This window comes from Podarcis melisellensis (genome assembly GCF_964234715.1).
Source record: "Podarcis melisellensis genome assembly, chromosome: 8".
NCBI classification, from domain to species: domain Eukaryota; kingdom Metazoa; phylum Chordata; class Lepidosauria; order Squamata; family Lacertidae; genus Podarcis; species Podarcis melisellensis.
Window position 1 is genome coordinate 51764063 of NC_138540.1, and position 26944 is coordinate 51791006.

The window sequence follows — 26944 nt, forward strand, 5'->3', positions numbered from 1 at the left end:
AAAGAATATAACAAGTACAGTGGAAATATAAGCAATCGAAATGCATGAAAAAAGAACCCTTTTTATGGAGAAACGGAGTCTCTTTATAATACACTAGGGAAATAAGATTCAGGATAGTGTGAACTCGCTTGCGTTGGCTGGAAGCTTGTAATATAGATAGGTTATACTTAGTTTTGGTTCGGAAATTCGTCGTGCTATGCAGCTATCCCTTTTATTTCTGGCGTTTGTTATTATGATAGTTGGTTATACTCCACTGAAAAGCGGGAGAGAACTAAAAGCATCAATGTAAGATTTACTTAACATAATGTCAGGTACAATGTAATGTTACGACATTGCGGCCACGAAGCTCACTAACCTCTCTGACTATTATTTTTGCTATTTGTTAATTAATTCTACCCAAATAAAACGATTCCACCCTTCTTGTCCCGCGCATGAAACCACGCGTTTTCCTTGACAACCATGAAGACTGGGCCCTCGGGATGAATGCTGCCTTTGCGTCATCCGGGAGGCGGAGCGACGAGCACGAGCCAAGAGGCTGTGACGTAAACGAAGGAGGTTCGGATACGAGTAGAGAAAGGGAGAAGCAGCGCCTAGCTTTTCTCACTCTCCTTCCCGTCATCCCCTGCGAGCGGCGCGGCCTGGCCCGGTTGCCATGGAGCGTGCCGCGGTGCTGCGCGTCAAGAGGAAGCGCGGCGGGGCTGTGCCGGCCGAAGCGTTGGTGTTGGCCTGTAAGCGGCTCCGGACGGAGGAAGGCGCTGCCACACCGGGCGGGGATGAAGTGGAGAAGAATCTTTTCAAGCTGGTGGCCACCGTAGCCTCGGAGGTACGGTTGAACAAGACTCGGTGTTCTGGCCTGGGCTTGTTGGGGCCTGTCGGTCGTCGTAGCTGTCCAATTCTTTTTACTCACAGAAACAATAAGTTAGGCCTCAGGCAAAGGCATCAAAAGTATCTAAAATAAAATTACTTAAAGATCATGTGAGGTGAAGGTAACAACGCGGTCATGTATAAAGGTAAAGGGATCCCTGACCATTAGGTCCAGTCGTGACCGACTCTGGGGTTGCGGCGCTCATCTCACTTTACTGGCTGAGGAAGCCGGCGTACAGCTTCCGGGTCATGGCCAGCATGACTAAGCCGCTTCTGGCGAACCAGAGCAGCACACAGAAACACAGCTTACCTTTCTGCCAGAGTTGTACCTATTTATCTACTTGCACTTTGTGGTTTCGAACTGCTAGGTTGGCAGGAGGGTTATGTATAGTTCTACTCAAAAGCAAGACTCCTACGAGTTTCCTGGGGCAAAGCCATACCTATGGATTGTGCAGCTACATGATGGTCTTTCACGACTCGTGTCAAAGCACATGCTTATAGCTGGCAGGTTCAAAGTATTATTTTAGCACCTAGGATAGCTCAGTTGGTAGAATGTGGGAGTCTTAATCTCAGGGCTGTGGGTTTAAGTACCACATTAGGCAAAAAGATTCCTGCATTGAGGGGGGTTGGACTAGATTATGATCCCCTTGGTCCTTTCCAACTCTGTGATTGTATTCCAGAACTAATTATTGAGTATTCCATTGTGCTTTTGTGGAATCATGAACTCATTATTCATAGTATTGTTTACATCTCTCTAATAACCATTTCTTCACTCTGCATCACTTTTTTCTTTCTTTTAAGGACCATCTGATGCCAAACAGGCAAGCCATTATTTGTTTGTATCTATATCTCTCAAACATTTATGGTGTTAGGTGATACAAAAAGGATTAAATTTTAGGAAAAGAGTGTTACTGCTCCCCTCCAGATAATAATACTTTTCAGGGATTGTGAATGTAACAACCCAAATTTGTTTTGAGTGTATGCTTAATTTGTTGTTTGTTCTTGTGTGAAAAAGAAAAGAAGACACAGACACACTGTATTAATTTGATTATAATTCTTCAACACTAATATTTAATACATGTTGAAGTGCTTTACAATCCTGTGCATCGGGGTGGGGAATTTGTGTGGCCCTCTGGGTGCTGCTGGTCTACAACTCCCATCATCTGACCCCACTGGCCATACTGACTCTGGGGGCTGATGGGAGTTGGGAACCCAACAATATCTGGGGGGTCACAAGTTCCCCCACCTGTGTTAATACATGCTTTCTCAATGCAAGCATGTTTCCTCAGGTGACGAGGTAAAGGTTGGTAACCCATTGTTCTGCTATGTAAGCTTACCTGGTATTAAGTTCCATTCATCACAGTGGAGTTGCTTTTTAGTAGGATTGCGCAGGAAGAGAATCAGGCTGTGATTGAGATGGCTGCTTAACATCTTGCCAAAGCAGAGGGCATTGATCTGCATACATGTGTTAATTTTGAAATAATTACTGTAATTTGAATAGAAATGCATCTTCCCATAATGGGGAAAATGGTAACCAGGTGCCCTGTGTATCTGCTTAATATGTTGTCCAGGTGCTAACTATTGATGGACCACTACCCCCTGCTTCTGCTCTGCCTTATTACTTTATCTTTAAACTGGTCTTGGACCACTTAGCCCTTCAAGCAGAGGTCTGTCTGCTGACAGTGCTTCAGGTAGAGAACTGTCCTGTGTAAACTAGGGCACATGGCTATCATAGCAGTAGTTGTCTGCTCACACTTACTCGGGGATGTAAGTACCATTGAGCTTGGTGGAGTTTGCTTGGAGATGACATGCATAGGGTTGTCCCCAGGTAGACATCAGTATTGCTAGACTTCCTGCTATGTCCCAAACTTTAGCTTTAGAAATGAGTAAGGAATAAGAGGTAAATCTCTACCATTCAACTGTACATCCTTCTTTAATCCGGTTCTTTGAAGAAATGTAATCTGATGTTTCTGAGAAAGTGGCAGGGAAAGGGTTAATCCACACATTGCACTATTTCTCTGCTCTCAATTTCCCCTCTAAAAAGCACTTGCCCAATGTATTCTTTTTTCCTTTTAAAATTGAGCTATTGGAGCAACACTGTACATACAGGTTTGTATACAACATGGGTTTTGGCTCCCAAAGTCTGTGATAGTCATTTGTAGCCATGCTTTCTTTGCACAAATTGTCCCCAGGTTGCATAGAGAAGATAAACTGTGCATTGGAATTAGATAGGTATGTTTCTGTAGTGATTATGCTGGCAGAATATACAGAATTGTTTACCTGTTATCTTTATTTTGTATACATTCATTTCCCTACACAGCAACTGGGCTCTGAGCAAGCAAACAGTCTTCTTTGTGTTTGTGTATTGCTTATTATGGCTGTAGATTTGTTCTTTAAAATAATAAGCGTTTAAGGCATAAATTGAAGTTGCATTTTTGCTTTCTTCAGGATGAGCCTGTTGAGAAATATGTAAAAGAAGCCATTACCAAAAACAAATCAGCTCAACTCTTGCGACCTTCGCTAGGAAGTGCCCAGAGAGTAATTCAGGACCTTCGTTCGTCCAAGTATGTCAGCAGACAGGAAAGCCGCTACCGTCTAATTGCCAGCCACCGACCAAATTTCTCTGATGGAGAAGGTGAAGTACTTCCTGTGAATGGGGAGGAGTTGAATAAAAGCAACCATTTGGTCTCTGGAGCAAAAAAGGACACTACACATGAAGAAAGCCATGGTATTGCAGACTCCTGTGGAGAATTTCAATTGTTTGATATTGAACAAGAGGATGTAGAAAAGGATACTGGTATGTTGGCTGCACACTTACAGGTTGGTATTGAGTCCTGAGTGGTCAAGTTTCTGGATTAAAATATAGTAAGCCAGCAGTTTATACAAAAATGCAAACTATTCAGACATCACACCAAACCTTGAATTGAATCATAATAGGAAAGGACCTTGAAAATCATCTAGTTCAATTGACTGTAGTTCACTGCTAGTGATAGTTTAGAATTCAAACCATAGCTTGATTTATTCCAAATTTAATAAGTAAACCAGAGTTTTGTGTTTCTTCTCTGCTTTCAATTTCTCTGCTTAGCATTCCACTTTCTAGGTAAATTGGTCCCTGGAGGGGAAGCAAACATCATGATAAACCATACATGAACTCTAATTAGCAAACCTAATTCTAAAACATGACACTTGATTGATTTTACCAGCCAATCTCAAATAAAGGTTTTCTGTTCAGTCAATACACCAAACCATAGTTTAGGGTTTTTTTAATCATTGTTTAGCCTGAAATCTGAATTGAATCTTTATGTCTAGTAATTTGAGAAGTTTATAAGCAAGCATTTTTAATACGCTTTCCAGTGGTTTTGATTAGCACAATTGGCAATCTAGTTGGGAGAGGTAAAGAATTTCAAGACAGTGACAAAAAGGATTCTACTTGCAGGTGTATTTGTTGTCAATGTAACTGTGTATTAGACTGTTTGCATAAGTCTCAGGGTGCTAAATTTTTGAAGCTAAAATCACCTGCTAATTCACGTTTCAAAAACAGTTTCCAATTAAACATGTGAGGGTTGTTTGGGTACATAGCCTGTTGTGATGGGGAACTTTCAGCTGACCCAGTTGTGAGAGGCTTGACATCTGATCTGTGGTGTCAGGCACAGGAAAGTTCAACTAAAACGGGGGAGGAACCTTAGAGCTCATTCTACGTACACTTCTTATTCTAAGTAACACTTCTAGGTATATTCTCAACATACATTCTAAGTACACATATTCTTCCTTTACAGCTACAGCTTCAATTTAAGCTGTGCTGAGAAGAAGAATCAAGAGCACGCTTAAGAGTGCACTCATGATTCATTCTTTTGAAGTTGAGTAACCTGAAGTCATAGTTGTTTCTTAATGTGTAAAGTCTATATCCTTGTTGACCACTAGATGTCAGCAGTTGGATGCAGTGCAGAATAGCATAACTTCTAGCACCTTTCAGAAACAGGTACAGTGGTACCTCAGGTTACATACGCTTCAGGTTACATACACTTCAGGTTACAGACTCTGCTAACCCAGAAATATTACCTCGGGTTAAGAACAGACCTCCAGACCGAATTAAGTTCTTAACCCGAGGTACCACTGTATTAGTATATTGTGTGAAATTTAATCCTCAGTTTGCAGGTATATACATGGATACAGAGAAGTAATGCAAAACACAAAATAGTAGGGTCTAAAGGGCCTCCCTGTTGTGTATATTTTGGTGGAGGGGTGGTGGTGGTGGTGTGAAGAAAGCCTAATTGCTAGGTGAGTAGAAAAAAAGAAGGGGACAGGCACCATGTGTCTTTTAAAATATTTTCAATAGACATTAAACAACAAATGTTATTTATGTTAACAAAGTCTGACTTATAGGAAACCATTAGACAGTGTGGATTAGTAAACCTTACACTTGCTTCCATCATAGGCTGAGCACATTTCCATCTGCTTAACCGTATTCCCTTGCAGCAGAAGACGTCAGTGGGCTTTGCTAAGTAGACAAGAGCAACATCAGGGCAGGGAATGCTGCCAGAATAATCTTGGCACAATATGGATACCATGTTATTTTTCTTCCTGATATTACACTTATAATGTGATGTTACTGTATTTTCTTAAATGTGTTGAGAGTCTCCAGGATACAAGTATTCTAAACAGAAAACAAAGTAGCCTGTTCCTTAGTGCCCTTTTACAGCTCTAGCTGAGAACATCCAATGAACAAAATTCTAGATAGATTATTATAATTTGTCACATTTACCTTCTATTACTGTTTGAGATTTTAGCAAAGTATCCACTGCCCAGTGTGTTCTAGTTACACCAAGACTGTGTCTACTTATTGATGCTTTTAAATGAGTTAAAGGCAGAATGGTGGGAGACAGATATTTTTGAATGAGCATTTTTAAACAAGCCGTTTGTATCCTCCTCTTTCCCCCAGCACAATATAGTCAGTTAAATTTGCATTTTGCTTTTGCATTTAACAGGAGGTAACCATTATTATTGAATGGGTTTCAACCAGCAATTTGAAAGTCCCATATTAGATTATCTTTTAGCTGTTCATAGTGAGATGCTTATAACACTTGTGTTCTATCTAACAGAAACCGGGTTCAGATGCCATTCTCTGTAATGCTGTTGAAATGATTCGTGAGAGTTTAACCATAACGGACAGTAAAGAAGCAGAGCATAATTTAAAGGAGGAATATGTTTATGACATCTACTGCATGGAAACAGCATCTCCATGCTGGATTGAGAACATACTGTCTGTTCAGCCCTACACCCAGGATTGTGAACTGGTAAGCAAATGGAAAAGAATGTCAAATAAGTGACAAAGGGGACTAAAGAAGAGAATGAGAATCTACTGTGAATTTAGGTCAACATTAGAGTATAAAAGCAAATATATGGGAGCATTTTTAATTGCTAATTACATTTAAAGACAAGGTTTAGTTTGACTGACTTACAAGAATATCCAAATGGGTTAGGCGGGATATAAATAAAATTTTATTATTTATTATTATGACTGATAACTGAAATAAACTCCCAAACACTGTTTATTAGATAAAACTGAAATAAATTGGATAAATCAGAATGTTTTATAAATTTCACTGGGAAAGGGTCCATTTGAAGTGGAGGACAGAAATACTTTTACTTTTTGGCAAGTCACAAATAAGGCAGAAGGGAACAGTGTGAGATTTGCTCATTCACATTCTTGAATAATCCTTAGATTCAGGAAGGTTGTCCGTGCTTGCAAAACACAAGCTGTATTTGCTAACTGCTCAAAGGCATAAAGGTTTTTACACACACACACACACACACACACTTAATAGGCATAAACAAAACAGGTGTCGGCAGGGATAGGGGAACATATCAGACCATAGGCCATACAGGTCTAACAACACCTGGAGTGAGGTGGTGGTGTTTATGGAATCCATCGCTTTTCATTTCTGATGGCTAACTTTTGCATTAGTTGATGCTTAGCAAGTGAGTTGCAGTGGAGACTTTCATCTCTGAAAATGCTTTTCAATTTTAACATGCAGGTGGATGAAAATCACATTGCCGAAGAAATATATGATGATGAGGATGATGAGAACAATGAGAACAATTGGCGAAATGACTACCCAGATGAAGATGAGTTCCTCCCTGGGGAAGATGAAGGTATTTGATATGATGGGCAAGCCAGTCAGCAGTTTCACTTTAATTGTTAGCGTTAACCATTAATTTTACTCCCATTACTCCCAAACTACTGTATTTTTCGCCCCATAGGACGCACTTTTCCCCCTCCAAAAATGAAGGGGAAATGTGTGTGCGTCCTATGGGGCGAATGCAGGCTTTCGCTGAAGCCTGGAGAGCGAGAGGGGTTGGTGCGCACCGACCCCTCTCGCTCTCCAAGCTTCGCGCAGATCTCCGCAAGGCATGGAAGCCCAATGCTGGGCTCCCGCGGCTTGCGGACAGTTGCCTGCATGCTGAAGGCTGGGCGCGCTGATCTCAGCGTGCCCCAGGCTTTGCACAGCTCTCCGCAAGGCGCGGGAGCCCAGCGCTGGGCTCCCGCTGCTTGAGGAGAGTTGCCTGTTCTGGGGTTGGGGGAAGCTCGGGGTTGGGGGAAGCCGGGGGGGGAAATATTTCCCCCCCTTTATTTCCCCCCCAAAAAACTAGGCACGCCTTATGGGACGGTGCGTCCTATAGGGCAAAAAATACGGTAGGTGTCAGAAGACCCAAGTGAAACCAACTATGGTTTTACCCCGTGAATGAGTAGCCCACATAGAAAAACCTTGCTGGGTCTAATGTGACCCATCACTTCTCTAATTACTTTGAACTGGGAAATGAATGGCGAGATGATGAGCAATCTGAGACAGTAAGCAAATAGAGGAAAATACAGTGCTTGGGGCATTGGCAGAACTGCAAACCATTGTATCCTGTAAAATCATCATTGTATCCTGTAAAATCTTTCCCACATTTCCAAATTATTTTTTTCCTCCTAGAATCAGAGCATGGAAGCATCAGTGATGAAGATAATGGATATATCAGGAGAACATGGGAAAAATATCAGTCTGAAGTCTTGTTGGAATTCGAGTATGATGGGTTGCAGGAGCTGGATTCCGAGTAGAACACTGGAACCTTAGTGCTCAGAAGAGATTACTTTAATTATGTGTGAATTTGGAAGTTCATGACATATGTCGTGCCACTTATGTACAGTGGATGCTGCAGTGCTTATGGAAGCCTGAGTGTCACTGGTTGTTCAAGGGTAAACAAGAGACTTTAAATTATGTATCTAAAATTGAGTAATCTAATCCTTATTCTTGCAGCTGTTGTCTCCATAATATGGTGCACTATGTGGGTAGGGCATCTCTGAACTTGATGGATATCACTTTTTACTATGTTGGAATCTTTGAAGGCTACTTCTGAAGTTAAACAAGAAGAAATTCCTTTCCAAAAGAAATGTTTTAGTTTTTCAGGTAAAACTAAAACTGGAAATGCGGAAAAAATAGAATTAGAAGATGGCAGATATGTATTCTGAACAACTCTTTCAAGGTCTCAATCTCTTGCCATAAATGGAGCTTCTGCCAACAGGAGACCGTTACTCATTCTGTGAATTGTTGATCTTTGCACTTTAGTATGATTGGATTACCGAGTAGTATGGAGTTCCTATTGACTTCAATATACAAATAAAAGGCAGCTTTTGTTGAATAGTTTCTTTGACTGATTTTTTCCCTCTGACATGGCCCTTACCAGTAGATATTTTTAAGTAGATAGTTTGCTGGTAATCCAGTGAAATGTATTACTGTACTGTTTGGTAAATTGTCTGAAGTTTGTAGACAACACTGACAGTTTGACTCCTTGTCTCATTTTTCTTTCTAGTAAGGTGAAGATGAGCTGCATTGGGTTTGACTGGGGAGTTCCAGCTACCTTGAGGGAAACAGTATTGCATTCCTTCGGTAGGGTCTGGGTTTTAATAATTATTGTCTAGTGGCAAATATCCCTTTTTAGAGCAAGGTGCTTGAATGGGTGGCGGCAGTCTATATTCAGGTATGTTTTGTGAGAACAGATTACAGTCATACCTTGGGTTGAAGTTGCTTCAGGTTGAGTGCTTTCGGGTTGTGCTCCGCGGCGACCTGAAAGTAACGGAATGTGTTACTTCCGGGTTTTGCCACTCGCACATGCGCAGATGGTCAAAATGACGTCACACGCATGTGTGGAAGTGGCGACACGCACAGACACGCAGTCGCAGGTTGCGTTCGCTTCAGGATGCAAACGGGGCTCCGGAACGGATCTTGTTCATATCCTGAGGTACCACTGTATCTGAATCCATTTCCATCTACCTCCAGAACCTAACATGACATTGTTGACAAGTCATCAAGAGTTTTGGAGTCACCAATATGTGGTAACACCCAGCTCTATCTTCCATCTGATTCAGAAGAGGCAGATGCTTGACCCAGGGCTTAGAGGTGGTGGTAGGCTGGATGCAGGACAATAAACTGAAGTTGAATCCTGAAAAAAAAGGGTTATTATGTTCTGAGTTATTGAGGTGAGACGATGGCTTATTCTAAATGAGGTTACAGTCCCCTGGAAGGAGCTGGTCCACTGCTTGGGGCGTCTGTTGTTCAACAGGGATTTAAATATTGGTCTTGCTTCAAGTCCTACCACATTTTCATTGTGATGCAGGTGAAGATGGGCCCTAGAGGTCTTGAGTTTTCACACATACCTCCTTTGCTGGGTTAGATTAAAAAATGGTACCAATTCACTGTGCTTTCAGTGCTTTTTCTAATAATTCCTAAACAGTGAAGGGTTTTTTTCCCTGTTGCGGCAAGCAACAGAAAATTTAGTGATACCATGTTTCCTCACCACTCAAATACCAGTACAAGAGGACCAGTGCATTACAATAGGTGTTGCTGAGCTTTTGTATAAAGCCTATCTTGTAGGCTTGCTATGAGAATAAAATGGGATGATTGTGTGTGTTGCCATGATACCAATATAAACATGAACAACAACAGAACTCATCCAAGTTTCTGTTACACATGGAGATCTGTATCTGGATGTATGTAACTACTGTATCTGTAACCAACTGGATCAGGCTCCTAATTAACTGCAGTTTCAATTGCTCTCATGTAGTAGGAAAAGTACAAAGAAGCATTTTTAAAAAATCTCTTGGAGTTCCTTTTTTCAGAAAGGCTTGAGCTTGGAGCTCTCTGTGTGCTTTGGATGGGGGGTGGGTGCAAAGCAAAATTCAAGTAACACTAAAACATTTCAAGCAAACATGGGGTAAATTCAGTAATAGAAATAAATAAACAAGGATGGAGCAAAACCAGCTTTACCAGACTAAATAATAAATAAAACGAACCTACACAAAAAAAGATAGCCTTAGCGCACTACAAAGGCCCACAGCTGCATGTCTTAAAAATAATATGGAGTGGGGGTTATGCCTCCAGATGGTTGGTAGGTGGCTGGAGATGAAAATGATGGAACATCCTCTTCCTCAGCTTCCTCATTTCCACATTAAGTGGAAATACTTGCATGACACTCGAAGATACAGTCTAAATATCCCCGCACGGTTATGCTTTCAAGTTCTGCTGCTGCCCTTCTTGTAATTATCAAGCAAAAGCATATGCAACACTGCTGCAGCAGTACTGACATTCTTACTGTCCCATATCACTTTTCTTATATGTATGCATTCAAAGTAGTATGGTTAAGTGTACATGTTTTCTTCACAAACAAAAAGGAGCAGGCGTATCAGAGTCTCACCATTTTATTCCCACATAGTGGAAGTTTCATCCTCCTCCCACAAAGTTCCAGCACACATTGACATCATATAAAAGCAGCCATTGTTATTAACAATCAGTTGGACAGATCAGGAGCTATCCTTTGCAGTCTTTTTAACAGTATGTTGGGAGTGTAATAACCTAGAGGAAACTTTAAAAAGGAATGCCAAATTTACACATGGGAATAAAATAAAAGTATGTGCTTTTAAGGATTATGTTTTTACAATTTCAAATAGGTCACTGTTTATTGAAAATAAAAGTAGATGCTTTATTCCAGTTTCAAACCTACTAAAGAAGCATTAGGATAGATGGGTTGTTCCAATTTTGGGTTTACTGTCCATTTTGAATCATTATGTTAAATCAAAAGAATGAACTCCTTCAAAGCACGTCTCACATTTTCTGCAGGTAAAAAAATAAACACCAAAGGAATATCTGGATAAATGGCCCAGATTATAATTCCAGCTGTGACACTAAACCATTAAAATCTGCAGTACAGGAAAGCCCCACTTTTTTCACAATCATATGCCTATTAATGCAGGTTCAAGTCTCTTAGTCACAAATAAGACATCTGAATTGACAGATTTCAGTATTTTTCCTCAAGCTGCAGCAATATAGTTGCCCTCTTATAGGGCTGTGCACTACAGTATTCAAACTAATATTTAGACAACGATGTCAAGTTCTGGGATTTTTATTATTTAACAAATGCAGATAGGGTTTTGTTCAACTAGCCATGTAGAAGTAACCAGAAACTGTGTAACAAAGGACTTCTAAACAAAACCCTTTGGTTTTTGCCTCAGCAATTACATATATTTCTATTATTTAACACTAGGAAACCCCTGGAAGTGTGTCAGTTTGCAGGCAGGGATGGGTGAGCAGTGGGTGGGTTGGAGGGAGTGGACAATACAGACACCCTCTTTATCCTTTGTAGGACACTTGCCTTCAGGAGCAGGCAGGTAACAAGGTTGCATGGAAGGCCCTCTGCAACAATCCCATAGCCAACCTCTGACATGTGATGTGCCTTCCGACAATTATCCCAGCCAGCCAGTGTCAGTTCTTGCTGGAAGTTAAGACTGCTAGTGGCACACACACTCCACTGACAAACTGAGAAGATAACACTGGGAATGAGAGAGAAAGCAGCTGCTTCTGCAACTACACTACAAGCTGTTTACTGGGCACTCTGGCCCAGGAAGCTATTGGTGAGAAGTTTTGATGTGGTTCCTGCTGCTACTAAACATGTGGGTCACAAGGAGAGAGGTGACACCCACCACCACTGTTGCTGGGAAGACTGGCCCAGGTAGCTGCCACTGGAGGGTGTGGAGCTCAGTGTGGTCTCTGCTACCACTAAACTTAGCAACCAGACTCCAACATCATAAGGTGAGAGAAGAGGCAATTGCAGCAGTTGCTGTGCACAGTTTGGTGAGCATGCTGCTGCTGAAGGAGTTCCTTGTTTCAGTTCCTGCCATGTCCAAACGGAGCAGCTGGCCCCAAGCAGCATGAGAGGACAAGGAGGTGGTAGCAGCAGCAGCTGCTGCTTGTAATGGCTGTTGTCCCAAATGCTACCATCTGCTGGATTACTCCCAAAGAAAAGGAAAGGTCATATCATTAATGAACCTGTTCTCCAGCTTAAAACACCAACAGGTAAAAAAGATGAACAGTGCAATGATATGAGTATTTACTCATCGGTCCTACTATGTTCAATGAAGCATACGTTCAGATATGAGTGCATAGAATTTCAGCTTCATAGCAGAGTGTCTACTCATAAGTAAGCCTCTTTAGACTTACATTTGGTAAGTGGGTATTGCATCCTTAGTTTTATCTCAAAGCATTCCCAGCTGAACTGACCTCCCCAAGCATGTAAACCAAACATGCAAACAAATTCAATATTGAACAGCATTAAGTCTAAAAACATAAATTCCATAAAGGGTGGGGGGATCAAACTAATTGAGAGGCTTGCTTCTCTATTTTGTCCTTCAGTGAGTTCTAATACAAAGCTCCTTGATTTTTTTGGTACAGCAAAGTTCAGTGAAACATTCTTACATAGAAAGGAAGGCAAAAATAACTGTAGATCATCCAGCTTCTTTGAGAAATTATCAGACTAAAGGATATTGACATGCTGGAACATGTGCACAGGAGGGCAACCAAGATGGCCAAGGGTCTGGAAACCAAGCCTTATGAGGCCAGTTTGGTACATTTGGCCTGGATAAGGGGAGATTCAGAGGAGATACGACTGCCATCTTCAATTACATGTTATTCATGGATGATGGAGCAAGCTTGTATTATCTTGTGTGGGTTCTAATCTGAATTGCCCAAAACAAAAACTTACCAGCTTTTCCTAAAGCTTAAAAGTTTTACTTTGTTTAATAATAAAAAGCTAAATTTTAATGTGAAGGAGAGAACAGCAGCTTCAGGGCATTAACTGCCATCCAGTGTGCTATAGGTGAAGGAACCAGTCCCTGGATCTTTAGTGACAAATTCAACCCCTCTTATGCAATAGTTTGTCATTAACGTCTATCTACAAAGGACTACTTCACACTAAACAGCTGAACTGTTGATAAGTTGGGAGAGTTATTGGTGCCTTTCAAACTCCAGCCACTTGGAATTTGTATCAAGCCTGTTGCTGGGCTGCCTATTTCTGAGCTCTAGAATACAACACTCAATTTCACTATTAAAGAAAAGTTTAGAATCTGTAGACGAAAATCATAGTAAGTTCTATGCCTGAGAAGACTGGCTTTTCAATCACAGTTTATAAAAAAAATAACAAACACTAGATCATGACATAGTATGATCTGGCAAGAATCCAAGTTTAGTAAGAATTCCAGATTCCAGTGAAGTTTTCTGTCAATTCATCATTTCTTGAGCATCTTGTTTTACCTTTTTAGTCACTTTTGCATCTTTATATAGATTTGGTTTCTAGTTTTTCTTCTAAAGTATCCATTTCTGTCAGAACACAGTAGCAAAGTAGCTGAGTGGCTCGAGTGACAGCACCTGCCCAAAAGGTAAAATAAACAATTAACCAGGTAACTACCTACACAGTAACAGTTAGAATCACTAGCTTACTGAAATGAGACTGGCAGCTGCATCAGTGGTAAATACATTCTTAGAATGAGGTCTAAATACTACAAAACAATATTTGTTACATATAAGCATAAAAAATACACAACCATTTTCTCTTTTCTTTTAATGAATATCACCAACTTAAAAGTTTTCTGAAATTACAACTTATGTGATCCTTCTATTAATCATTCATTAAAAGAAACAACCCACCCCCCCAAAAAAATACCTTACCTAAAATCTTGCTGACAAAGAGTGGTCTTTTGGAAACAGGTAAGGAGACTCCCACGAAGTATACTGGAATCCCTGAGAGTGCAATGCCGATGCCAATCAGGGAATTAATGGTGTCACTATAGAGAGGCACCACCACCAGAAATACTGAGCATATGCAGAAGACTATTGGGAAAAACAGGCTCAACTGTAAGAGAGGAAATGAACTAGAATCAAGAACAGCCAAGTCACACTTCAATTTGTACTTTTTTCATTCTCTTCAAGCGTAAGATTCTCATCAGAAACCACCTTATGCCAATCTGGAACCACTTTCTGCCTACCTAGAAAGTGTAACAAATGACACAGTGCAAGGCTACTCATCTCGGCACATTGGTGTAATGTCTCTGAATGTATTAACTACAGAATTTGAGCCGTTATCATTCTCACCTTGAGTGGCCTGTGCCGATCTGGTTGCTTCCAACGGAGGTAGAGTTGCCCAGCAATTGATAGTCCCACAAAGAACCAATAGCTGAAGCTGAAGTAGTTAATAAGCTGGAATACATCTTCTACAGTCAAGTATATGAGAGTCATGGTACACTGTTAGGAAAAAGGAGATGAATACCATGAAAACCTCAAGAAAGGCATTTTTTAAAAAAATTCTCTGTCATTAGCAGCACTTGCTCATTTTTTTGGTAGTATCACCATAACACGGCATCCTCAAACCTGAAGCCCTCCAGATGTTTTAGACTCCCATCAGTCACAGCCAGCCCATTCTTAGAATGTGCTGCATGGGCACAGTTCAGAACAACAAAGGCATGCAGAAGGGTATCCTAAGTGGCTACTTCACAATGATACAACATCTACCCCCTGGCAGCTCCAAGCTTAACCCCCACCCCCAATGGCATGCCCCATTTATTAATGAAATGCTTGTTGGTAATTTTAAAGTACAGCTGTTATGATCACTGTATATTGTGAGCAGTCTTGAACACAATTTCCTTTGTGGAAAGACAGCACATAAATTAAATCGTAATTTAATTTGGGCTGAGATTCAATATCCAGAGGTTACAAGGTGCAACATCTGTAACTAAAAAGTCTATCTAGTTACTCCATTATAGGGGTATAAAAAGCCACAGTAGTTAACTTACGTTGAAGAGAAGAGCTGGGACTGGTGTAAATCTTCCTATGTGGATCATTGACAAAAGGTCAGGCAAATGACCCTCCCGGGATCCAACAAAGAACAGCCTACCAATAATAATGATGATGATGATGATGATGTCAGATTAGACAGTTATATCTAATATTAAGTAAAAAGCAGCAGCTAATACATCAACCTGTGATTTATTTTATCCAAGCCAATGTTCAACTAGTCTGATCTGAAGCATTAGCCAAGACAGTCTAGGACTGCAACCGTTATGAAAGATTTCATGCATCACAGAATCTAGACATCATTTGCTTCCCTTTTATACAAATGCATTTGCTTGGTTGAATGAGCAGCAACATTCATGCAGATGATGCTTATTTTCAGACTGGAAACAAAGGGAAACTGGGTTTGGTCTCCACAAGTATCTGTACCCTCCCACCCACCCTGAAAATGGTTCCAATTTTGTTTTCTGCACACGGGGCAGCCTCTTCAATCCTCCCAACTCATAGCTGCATTTTCCTCCTTAGTCCTTTTCTAAACTTCTGTGCAAGAGTCAAGCAGATTCTTTTGAAAGGGCATAGCTCAGAAGGAGAGCACCTGCTTTGCATGCAGACAATCCTACATTCCACTCCCAACATCTCCAAATAGGTAAAGGTAAAGGTACCCCTGCCCGTACAGGCCAGTCTTGACAGACTCTGGGGTTGTGCGCCCATCTCACTTAAGAGGCCAGGGGCCAGCGCTGTCCGGAGACACTTCCGGGTCACATGGCCAGTGTGACATCGCTGCTCTGGTGAGCCAGAGCTGCACACGGAAACGCCGTTTACCTTCCCGCTGGTAAGCGGTCCCTATTTATCTACTTGCACCCGGAGGTGCTTTCGAACTGCTAGGTTGGCAGGCACTGGGACCGAGCAGCGGGAGCGCACCCCGCTGCAGGGATTCGAACTGCCGACCTTTCGATCGGCAAGTCCCAGGCACTGAGGCTTTAACCCACAGCGCCACCCGCGTCCCTCAACATCTCCAAATAGGACTGGGAAAATACTCCTATCTGAAACCCTGGAGAGCTGCTGTTAGTCAGTATAAGACAAGACTGAGCTAGATGGACCTGAGGTCTAACTCTGTGTACAGCTGCTTCCTTTCCTGAAACTGCACCCTTAATAGAATCTGTTATAACTGACTACAGGCATGTTTTTCTGTGTAGAAGGATGAATTTAAGAACAATAGTCAAAAAGGTATGTAAGGAAAGAGTAGCTTTGTGACAGTTTATGCCAGGGGTAGGCAACCTAAGGCCGGGGGCCAGATGTGGCCCAATCGCCTTCTCAATCTGGCCTGCAGACGGTCCGGGAATCAGAGTGTCTTTACATGAGTAGAATGTGTCATTTTATTTAAAATGAATCTCTGGATTATTTGTGGGGCCTGCCTGGTGTTTTTACATGAGTAGAATGTGTGCTTTTGTTTAAAATGCATCTCTGGGTTATTTGTGGGGCATAGGAATTTGTTCATATCTTTTTTTCCCCAAAATACAGTCTGGCCCACCACATGGTCGGAGGGACAGTGGACCTGCCCATGGCTGAAAAAAGGTTGCTGACCCCTGGTTTATGCTCTTAAAACTGCAGAAGTGAAGTTCTGTATCCCAGCTAGTTTGTTACAGAGTATTTTGTTACAGCTAGTTACAACCAGTTAGTTTTGTTACAGCTAATTACAAAGTACATCTGTTGATTTAAAGGGGGGGGGCACACCAAAAAACAACAACCCTGAAGACAAACACTGAAACCAGGAATATAAAGATCATGAGCATCTTCAGAAAGCCTGTACAATTTATACCAAGCATACAATGGTAACTCCTCCACCCTCCCTCCCTCTCTCTCTTTGGGGTAGGTATAGCCTTACACAGTACTGAAAATAGACGCTTTACCTAGATGATGCCAAAATAGATGCATTGAGTCCACCAAAGCAGGACAAGGCAACAGCAATTGGGATTGTCCAACTGAACATGCCAAATACTTGCTCAGCAAATGTCTAATGTAAGAGGGAAGGGAGAAAAATTAGAACGTGTTGAACCTCATTCACACACAGAGAGATTTCTTTGTAAAATATATGGTCAAAAAAGTACCCAGTCTGTACAACAGAGTAAACAACCCATCAGCAGATATGGAAAATGTGTCCTGCTCTGAAGTTCAAGTCCTGTTAGATTGAATTTCAGAAATAAATTCAATTTCAATATACTGTTTTAGAAAGTCCAAGGTACAGAAAATTGTGGGCAATCTTGAACAAATTAGATTGCTAAATGATTCTGTTTCTTTGCCCTGCCTAGGGCCCTAGGCAAATATGCTGCATCACAAATTATAAAAAAGCAATAAAACAGTCTGACTCCTGAGTAGCTCCAAATTAAATTGTTAAGGAAAGTATGGCTTTTAGCATAAGGAGACAGAAATATACTTGTTTGAAAGCTTTACCAAGAAATACATCCCAAATAATTTATGGTTGCTGCTCTTATAATGACCTACAATTCACTGATGACCTTCCTTATTTTTACTGCAACTCTGCATTTTTCATTGCTTTTCCTCAGCACCACCCCAGTCATGCCTCCATAATTAAATATTTCCTCTTCCTCTATCATCCAGTGAAAATACCTTCTACTGTAATCTCACTACTATTGTGGCATTTCTGCTCCACATTTGAGGAATGATGTCCCATTCTTTTTCTCCAAAAAGAGAATGCAGAATAGCCGGCCTGCACTGTCAGTGCTGCATGGGAAATAGGATGGCTAATATACAGGGTTGTAGGTATATACTGGTTCCCTGTGAACCATGGTTTGGAAACTGAAATTGGAGGCCAGCCATTGGAATATACACTACTTCCACATTCCTCATTCTCTGGAGCAATTTCCTTCATCTCTTCCATTCCCAGTGTTAGCCATGGGTTTTTTGTTACATACTCACTGATGCAATTTGTGTGTTTAGGAGGATCCATCACAAATTGAAGATGCGTGTTTTGAAGCAAATTTTGAAAAGGGGAGATGGGCGAGGAATGTGTACCTAAACCATGATTTTCAGGCAACCACCAGTACCTCTGCACTTAATCCACTATGGAGAGAGAGTAGACTGGGTACGGGCCAGTCGTGTCTGACTCTAGGGTTGTGCGCCCATCTCACTTAAGAGGCCGGGGGCCAGCGCTGTCCAGAGACACTTCCAGGTCATGTGGCCAGCGTGATGAAGCTGCTCTGGCGAGCCAGCACCAGAGCAGCACACGGAAACGCTGTTTACCTTCCCGCTATAAAGCGGTACCTATTTATCTACTTGCACTTAGGGGTGCTTTTGAACTGCTAAGTGGGCAGGAGCTGGGACCGAAAGACAGGAGCTCACCCCGCCGCGGGGATTCGAACCGCCGACCATATGATCGGCAAGTCCTAGGCACTGAGGTTTTACCCACAGTGCCACCCGCGTCCCTAGACTGGGTCATACCAATGGCCAAATCTCAGACTTGAGCATTTCAGTTCTGGTTTCAAATGTGAAGCACAAACCCAAATTCACCAATCTGTATGCCACAGTGGCATATTCAACAAGGAAATCAGGGCTAAAATTGGCACATCTGATGGGAAGGATGAAAATAAAATATGCAAGCCTATAGATTGCCAAACCATAGTCCAGCCTTCTAGTAGCTTGAGTATAGGACTTCAAAAGGAAACCATGCCTCAAATTTCAGCTAGCCGCAGAAACAAAGGCATGCCTGTGCCTTCATTTTGCATATGTAAAATGGGGTGGAAGAAGCCTTCTGTCATATTCTCCTGCTCCTCATCAGTGTCTAGATGAAACTCGTTCCTGTGCCTTGTTGGTATTCAATAGAGTAAACTCAATTAAATTAATGAAGCTAAGGTAAAGGTACCCCTGACCATTAGGTCCAGTCGCGGACGACTCTGGGGTTGCGGCGCTCATCTCGCTCTATAGGCCAAGGAAGCCGGCGTTTGTCCACAGACAGCTTCCGGATTATGTGGCCAGCATGACGAAACCGCTTCTGGTGAACCAGAGCAGCTCACGGAAATGCTGTTTACCTTCCCACCAGAGCGGTACCTATTTATCTATTTGCACTTTGACATGCTTTCAAACTGCTAGGTTGGCAGGAGCTGGGACCGAACAACGGGAGCTTACCCCGTCGCAGGGATTCAAACTGCCAGCCTTCTGATCAGCGAGCCCTAGGCTCTGTGGTTTAGACCACAGCGCCACTAAGGTAGTCATGTCCATTAACTTCAACGGGTCTACTCTGAATAGGACTAGCCTTAGATAAAACCCCATATACTGTAGATATTAGGTATTTAATTTGGTTAGTACTTTAGGCACATTTCAGTATTTAAAGGATTCAGTATTTAAAGGATTGCAGTAGATTAATGGGGGAATCTGCCAGGTTTAATTCCAAATAACCTTTAAAAAAACCTGTTCACTCTGTGAAGCTGGTTTTGTCTTTCTGCAAGATATTCTGAAAAGAAATCATCACAAAGAAAACACCACAATTTATAAACTGGATTAACTATAATCTGGGTGATTCAAACAAGCCTAATGAGTAACAGTAGTAGTAAAGAGAGAGACTGTGAATGTTATTAGGAGCTCCTAATAATATTCAATCAGTTTCATTTAAATAGTACAGTGGTACCTTGGGTTAAGAATTAAATTTGTTCTGGAGGTCTGTTCTTAACCTGAAACTGTTCTTAACCTGAGGTACCACTTTAGCTAATGGGGCCTGACACTGCCGCTGCGCCGCCGCTGCACAAATTCTGTTCTCACCCTGAAGCAAAGTTCTTAACCCGAGATACTATTTCTGGGTTAGCAGAGTCTGTAACCTGAAGCGTCTGTAACCTGAAACATCTGTAACCCGAGGTACCACTGTACATTTCATGAATGTGTAAGATGTTCTATATAACAATGTAAATGTATGTGAATATAACAATGAAACTGACTTATTGAATATTAAAGGTTTTGATAAGTACTGTGTCCCTAATTCCAGTTTCATACATGCATAGTTGGACAAGTCCTGGAGCGCAACTTCTCCTGAACTGCAGTCAGAAAGTAGTAAATGGATTAAGAATGAAATCTGATTACTTAAAGCTCCAATAACCCTTATAACTAAAAAGCTTAAAATCACAAATAGGCAACATACACCAATGAATTTCACCTTGGCCAAATTACAAGAAGTTTCTGGCTGTGTATTTGAACCTGGAAATTTTACATTTGGGATGCTATGCTAGATTAGTCTAAAGAGAATGATCAAAACACCAAAAATTTAAAAAGCTTGTTCTAAGACACAACTTAACTACTCAGCTTAACTTCCCATTAAAAAAACAAAAGTGTGCTGACCTAAAAAGGCTTAGATCCCTCATATGTCATTAAAAAGTTGTAAATATCCTATATAGGATTCTGTAGTAATTGGAGTGACCTTTAACACAACTGAGTTCTTGGAAAAGAAAGCAGAGAAGTAACCTATCAGCCCCATAGTGATGTCTAAAAATGTTAGGCATTTAAATGCCTACATAAGTAAATAGATAAGAAATCAGATAGTCGGTCAGATGTCAAAAGATCAACAATGGAATGAATATAAAATAAAAATATATTTCAAATACCTTTTGTGCATTAGTTGCAAAACATCTCATGCAATTCAAAGAATAAACTGTATAAGAAGACTGGGGGTGGGGGAGCAAGCAGGATGTTGTCAGTAGGTTTCCCCAATTTCACCCTATGATTACCCAAACTGCAAACCAGTAGTGTTCTTAGCAACAGGATCTGTCATTCATTGTCAGAGTGGAAGATAGTGGGTTAGAGCAATGCATGCCCCACCCCCTGACTTCTTCCAACCTGGCTTGGGTCTCTTGCCTGAAGCAAGAGCCCAAGAACACACTCTGTTACAGTGTTGATGCAGACTCTCTCCAGAACATTTTTACTTTCTACATGTCCAACCCACATGCATGCTACTTCCAGTCTTGCCTAAAGTGACAGCATTTCTGCAGAGTCTCTTCTATTATAAATAGGGCAACATTTTCCATGAATTGCTATGCTGGACTGAGTCCTTGCAAGTGACCAATTTTCCCAATTTCTAACAGCCCTAAAGGGTTGAATTCAGACTAAATTAGTTGGTCTAAGTTCCCATTGAAACAAATGGTGACTGCAAGTCATGACTTAATTTTAGTTACTATTGAAATAAATGGGATTTAAGCGCAAGTTGCTTAATCTGAATCCGATCTGATAAATTTAGCATTACTATTTTTGCACAAATTATATTTCAGTCAACCAACTGAAAACAATTCTTGGGGAAGGTTCAGTTTCACATATATATAAGCCTCCAAACTGCATCCTTCAAGGTTGTTTGTTTCATTCTGGATGACTGTCACCAATTCACTTGGATGTATACACACAAGTTTGGAGAAATCAAAAGGTAGTCTAGCCATAAACAGTGCCCAGAAGTTCTAGATCATATAGAAACTGGGTCATCTGAATCATAAAAAGGCTGCACAGCTCAAGATGCAACTTACTCAAAGATAAGTGCATAAACACACATAACAATAGCAATATCAGACTTACCACTGCCACTGCATCACTAGAAAGCACAGCATTAATATCCAGCACTGTATAATATGCTATATTGGTCAATATGTAGATAATTGTCACAATTGGCATAGAAACAGCAATAGCTAGAGGCAGGTTCCTGGTTAAATGAAACAAAATAAAACACAAACACACAACTTAGAAGTAGCTGTTACTCTTTTCATCCTGACTAATACCTACTGGGATATCACAAGGGATGCGAGTGGTGCTGTGGTCTAAACCACTAAGCCTTTTGGGTTTGCTGATTGGAAGGTCAGCAGTTCGAATCTGCACAACAAGGTGAGCTCCCGTTGTTCTGCCCCAGCTTCTGCCAACCTAGCAGTTTGAAAGCTTACCAATGCAAGTAAATAAATAGGTACTGCAGCCATGCACTCTGACTTCCATCACGGTGATCCGTTGCACCAGAAGTGGTTTAATCACGCTGTACACTTGACCCAGAAAGCTGTCTGTGGACAAACGCCAGCTCCATTGGCCTGAAGCGAGATGAGCGTCACACCCCATAGCTGCCTTTGACTGGACTGAACTGTCCAGTGGTCCTTTACCTTTATTTACCTTACTGAGATATCAGGTATTTACAATCATGTTTGGACTGATAAAAGCTTCATATGAGAACTAGGAGTTCTATTAAAAACAAGCTAAAGAAAATGCCTTATTTTCATTACTTTTGTGGCCTACTTCTCACAAAGGTGTTTGGGCTGTACCACTTCACACTGCAGGGTGAGGTTTACGTGACTGTTCCTCTGCTGAAAACAGTGCTATACATAGAAAAAGGCAAGGCTACAACACTCTTCCCTGGCACCATCTTTTCAGTGCACAAAGATTCTTCTTTTTGCATGGAGCTGTCATTCAGTTATATGAGCCCCCATTTAAAAGTCCAAAGTGTTGCATCGATGAGAACTAGGCCTAAGACAAGGCAAAAGGGAATCAAACCCACCTTAATCAATGGTTGAAGTGGAGATCAAGGGCCATTGTGGGGTGCAGAAGGGAAGGGGCCTGCTCTAAATCATTCTGGGCAGGTGTGAAACCCAGGAGACCCCAGAGGGCAACCCTCACAACTCCCCCCCCCCCAGGGATAGGAAGAGACCAGCAGGGCCTCCTATTTTCCAAGAGGCTGCTGTAGAGGTGGCACCAGGACTGCTGCCCCTATGGATCCTGCCACCTGAGGTGGTCACCTCACCTAGTCTCATGGGTGGGCCAGCCCTGACTATGTCCAGCTTTGTCAATCCTGCAAATCGGAAACAATGTGCAGTTTGATACAGCCAGTTAAGCTTTTCTTAATGTCTCCCAGGCTTCAAAATTCTGTTAGTCACTCTTTGTAGTGTCTAGGTTCAGAATTGTTTATGTCCATGTAAAATATTTCTTCAGCTAGAGATAAAGTTCTCTCACACTTCAAGATGAATTTTTAATTACATTGACTCTTAGGAGATACTTTAAACAAACTGAAAAAGGTGAAATAGCTTTAGGAAACATTTACCTTTCTGGATGTTTTATTTCTTCAGTTACAAAATTGAGGGTGTCCCAACCTGAGTATGAGAACAAGGCAGAGTAAAGTGCAAGAGAAATACCCCCAAGATTCCAAGATGATCCCTCAAAAGAGTCCTGAAAGTGGTCCGAGTATCCTGTGTGTAAAGGAAAAGCAGAGGAGTAAGAACAGTGTTGGAAACCGTAGCAAATGGCACTGTTAATACACTTTAGTGGAAAATAAAAGCAAGAAGAATGAGAAAGTCTCAAACTCTCTGAAGACAGCAAAGTGAGATCTACCACCATCTCACACACATGTGGCATAATTAGATGGGAGAGAATAAGATTTTAAAATGCTGCCTTGCATTTAAATAAATGGGGGGGGGGGCTACTAGCAGGCAGAAAACTAGCATAGCAAGCTGAGGGCTGGGCTAGACTGTCTCCTGACAAATTATTAATTTAATTGAAAGAGATATTTTTTATTTACGTGAAGGAACATTCAAGGAATTGTATTCCTAGCCTACAGTGACAATCAAACACCTCATTCTACTGCATGAATATACCAGGCTGCATATCATCTCCCCGTTGCTTGCCTTTAGAGCAAATAAGGGCATTTCAGTTAGTAGAAACATTGCTTTATTGTTAAAAAGGTGTAGTTATAGGTATATCAGTACTCAAATCTGAATTGTTAAATTGTGTTATTACTGTTATTGTGGTTTTTGTTGTATGTGTTTTTTGTGGTTGTTGTTTGTATTGAAAAAATGATTAAATAAATTTTTAAAAAAATAAGCACGAAATTTAAAATTTTATAAAAAAACCAAAAAACACACATTGCTTTATTTCTGAGGAACTCTAGTTCAATACATACCCAATTTACATGCATCATCAGAGACAGACTTGGCTCACAGCAGTTCAAACCACAGTTAATTAAACTGACTGCAGGCAGCCTTGGCATTACAACTTCACCTCTTGCCAAAGTACTTTTATATACAAGGTATCTAGAGTCTAGATATTTTATGTATAAAAATGCATCCAGAATGTGTTTTTCCATCACAGATTGGTTCTCAGGTTCAAATATTATCTGTACTACTAATATTTGGTTTGGTAAGGAAACAAACTATGATCCCAGTTCAGGTATAACACTAAGCAAAGGCTCAGCATGTTGCTCCCACTTTGCTTGGGAAGAAATGAAGTGCGAACCAACTACAGGTTCACAGAAAAATATTAACCATGGTTAATTGGCATTGACGTTGACATTTGAATGAGAGCAGTGCCACAGTCTGACGGCTACCCGTAAGTCTTGACCTAACAACTGTTAACCCACATCACTGAAATATTTTAGCCCATATCACTGAAAAGTTTTAAGACAACCAAAATTACAAACATACAGATGATTAATAGAGGTACTTAAAGAAGGTCTATTACTAGACTACAACAGCTTTCCATTTACAAAAGCTAATTAATATTGTCCAATTTGGCATGCTTTCCAAGTGTGTTTTTAAGCTGGATAAAAGCAATTTCACAAAAGCAGCTTTTAAAATTAATTGGTTTTATTTGGCAAACACTGCAAAAGCAGCTTTTAAAAACATTGCAGTGTCTCATTTAGAAATCTGTTCAATATTTAAGAATATCACAGCATATCTGTTTCTTCTCACCATATTCACCACTTTATCTCCTTATAAATCATTGGGAAGATGGAATAGCAGCCAAGTTAGAACAGTGATGGATAAAGGGTTATATTAAAAGCAAAAATCATACCGCCAGAAGAGCACATTGTGTAACATTAATGTATTATTCTGCACAGGCCCAACGGATAAGGAAAGAACATGGCATATAGTCCTTATAAAATACAGATGTAGTTTGGCATAGTAGAAATGCAGACTTCCTATTTTCTCAAGTCAGCATAATAAGAATGCTTCCAAAATAAACAGGAAACAAAGCTTGTTTTAAAAAATCAATAATAAAGGTGAAAACCCTGATAAACCTACAATAGCTAGGATACCATAGCTCATGGGAAAAATATTTCAGCAAGCTCAGTTGTGTAAAGTTGAACAATAGGCAATAGGAAAAACATGGCTGAGGAGGAAAGTGCTATGTGATCTTTGCTTTTAGGTGCACTCTTGTCAGCAATCTGCACATAAAGGTCATATAGGCTGCTTGTAAATGCCCGTAATATGACTGGCTCTGGGATCAACCTGGTGTTAAAGTAACAGAAGTATTACACTTAAAGGTGCATAGGGTAGATCAGGGCCAAACTCAACATGATGTTAGCTGTATCAAAGCAATTCTCATCCTATAAACTGCTTTGAGGTTCTATTACAATCAAGTGATATATAAACTTTGTTAAATAAAGTAATGTGCAAAAATTTTTCTAATGTAAATAGCTGCTGCTTGAGAAGCCTGGATAGGGCTGAGACTACAGTGGGAGGTTTAATAATTCCCTCTCCCTGTGTTAACCGCTCTCGTTCTGTGTGTGTGTGTGTGTGTGTGTGTGAGAGAGAGAGAGAGAGAGAGAGAGAGAGAGAGAGAGAGAGAGAGAGAGAGAGACTTCATCAGAATCATGGGATTGGGGGGGTGGAATTAACACCTATCCACCACTATTTCCATTCTATTCAGTCGAACCCTGACAGCCAATTGCCATTGGAAGGGCAGGGAAGCCCAGTTTTCTTTCGTCTAAAAACTTACTTTAATAAAAACAAAAACAACACAGAAAAGACACACTTATAAGACACTGACCAAACTTTTCTATTTAGAAAGTGTTTAACCTCATTGAACAAAGGAACTGCTTTGCAACCCCTGCCTGCAAAAAAACACAAAGGGAATCTGAGCTGCATGTACAATGTCTACAGTACACATTAACAACTTTCTTTGGATGGCAACTGTTATTTGGGTGAGGAGACAGAGCCAATTTGGAGTTGGAAATTAAGGGGTTTAAGCCCACGCATACCATCAGCCACCACCACCACAATAATAATAATAATAATAATGGTGGTGGTGGTGGTGGTGATGATTGATGTCTGTTTTAAATTAATTACGCATACATAAACCTGAGGTACTCATTAGATCATGTAGACCACTTGGTTTGATTCAACTAACCAAGGCACTTACATTTTGGTAAGGCAGTAGCAAGGCATATTCAACATAAAAGGTAAAGGGACCCCTGACCGTTAGGTCCAGTTATGGATGACTCTGGGGTTGCAGCGTTCATCTCACTTTACTGGCTGAGGAAGCCAGTGTACAGCTTCCGGGTCATTTGGCCAGCATGACTAAGCCGCTTCTGGCGAACCAAAGCAGGACACGGAAACACCGTTTACCTTCCCGCTGGAGTAGTACCTATTTATCTACTTGCACTTCATGCTTTCGAACTGCTAGGTTGGCAGGAGCAGGAACAGAGCAATGGGAGCTCACTCCGTCGTGGGGATTCAAACCGCCGACCTTCTGATCGGCAAGCCCTAGGCTCTGTGGTTTAACCCACAGCGCCACCCTTCATATTCAACATAGCCAGTCACTAAAACTGCAACCCAGCAACTCCTCTCACCCCATAATAAGAAGGTATCCTTTTTTTATCAGCAGTGGCATTCTTGTAATATACAATCCCTTAAGGAAAAACCTGAATCTAGGTCATGTGCTTTGGGATAATAAGCAGCCATAGCATTGTGTCAGCCCCTTAACACCATCCTTTTGTACTCTCCTATAATATGAAACAAAACTGTCCATTCTATGGACCAGTTAGCATCCACAAAACTGCACAACCAACTCCATATGCCCAAGAGTGCATTCAACTTCTACTTCTAAAACAGCAATATCTCAATGTGAGAAATATCTACAAAGACCTGGTAAAGACACTACTGCTGTGCCCCAGGAGAGGCTGGTCCATT

General features: G+C 41.1%; 2 protein-coding genes across 6 annotated transcripts in view; one reads left to right on the forward strand and one right to left on the reverse strand.

Annotated features, from left to right (window-relative positions):
• Window positions 1-600: 600 nt before the first annotated feature.
• On the forward strand, window positions 601-8547 carry SLC7A6OS (solute carrier family 7 member 6 opposite strand). Its single transcript, XM_081920455.1, has 5 exons — window positions 601-823; window positions 3313-3684; window positions 5964-6158; window positions 6900-7017; window positions 7842-8547. Exons 1-5 carry the CDS (start codon window positions 653-655, stop codon window positions 7964-7966), a joined length of 981 nt encoding a protein of 326 aa, XP_081776581.1. The 5' UTR covers window positions 601-652; the 3' UTR covers window positions 7967-8547.
• Window positions 8548-10587: 2040 nt separating this feature from the next.
• The window catches only part of SLC7A6 (solute carrier family 7 member 6), a 33101-nt gene continuing 16744 nt past the window's right edge, over window positions 10588-26944 (reverse strand). For all 5 annotated transcript variants that reach the window (XM_081920356.1, XM_081920355.1, XM_081920352.1 and 2 more), the window contains 7 exons: window positions 23080-23224; window positions 21582-21705; window positions 16931-17034; window positions 15023-15119; window positions 14325-14474; window positions 13902-14085; window positions 10588-13601 (listed from right to left, as the gene is read on the reverse strand). In XM_081920356.1, coding sequence (XP_081776482.1) covers window positions 13510-13601; window positions 13902-14085; window positions 14325-14474; window positions 15023-15119; window positions 16931-17034; window positions 21582-21705; window positions 23080-23224 — 896 coding nt within the window. In that variant the 3' untranslated portion in view covers window positions 10588-13509. The remainder of the gene's footprint in view (window positions 13602-13901; window positions 14086-14324; window positions 14475-15022; window positions 15120-16930; window positions 17035-21581; window positions 21706-23079; window positions 23225-26944) is intronic.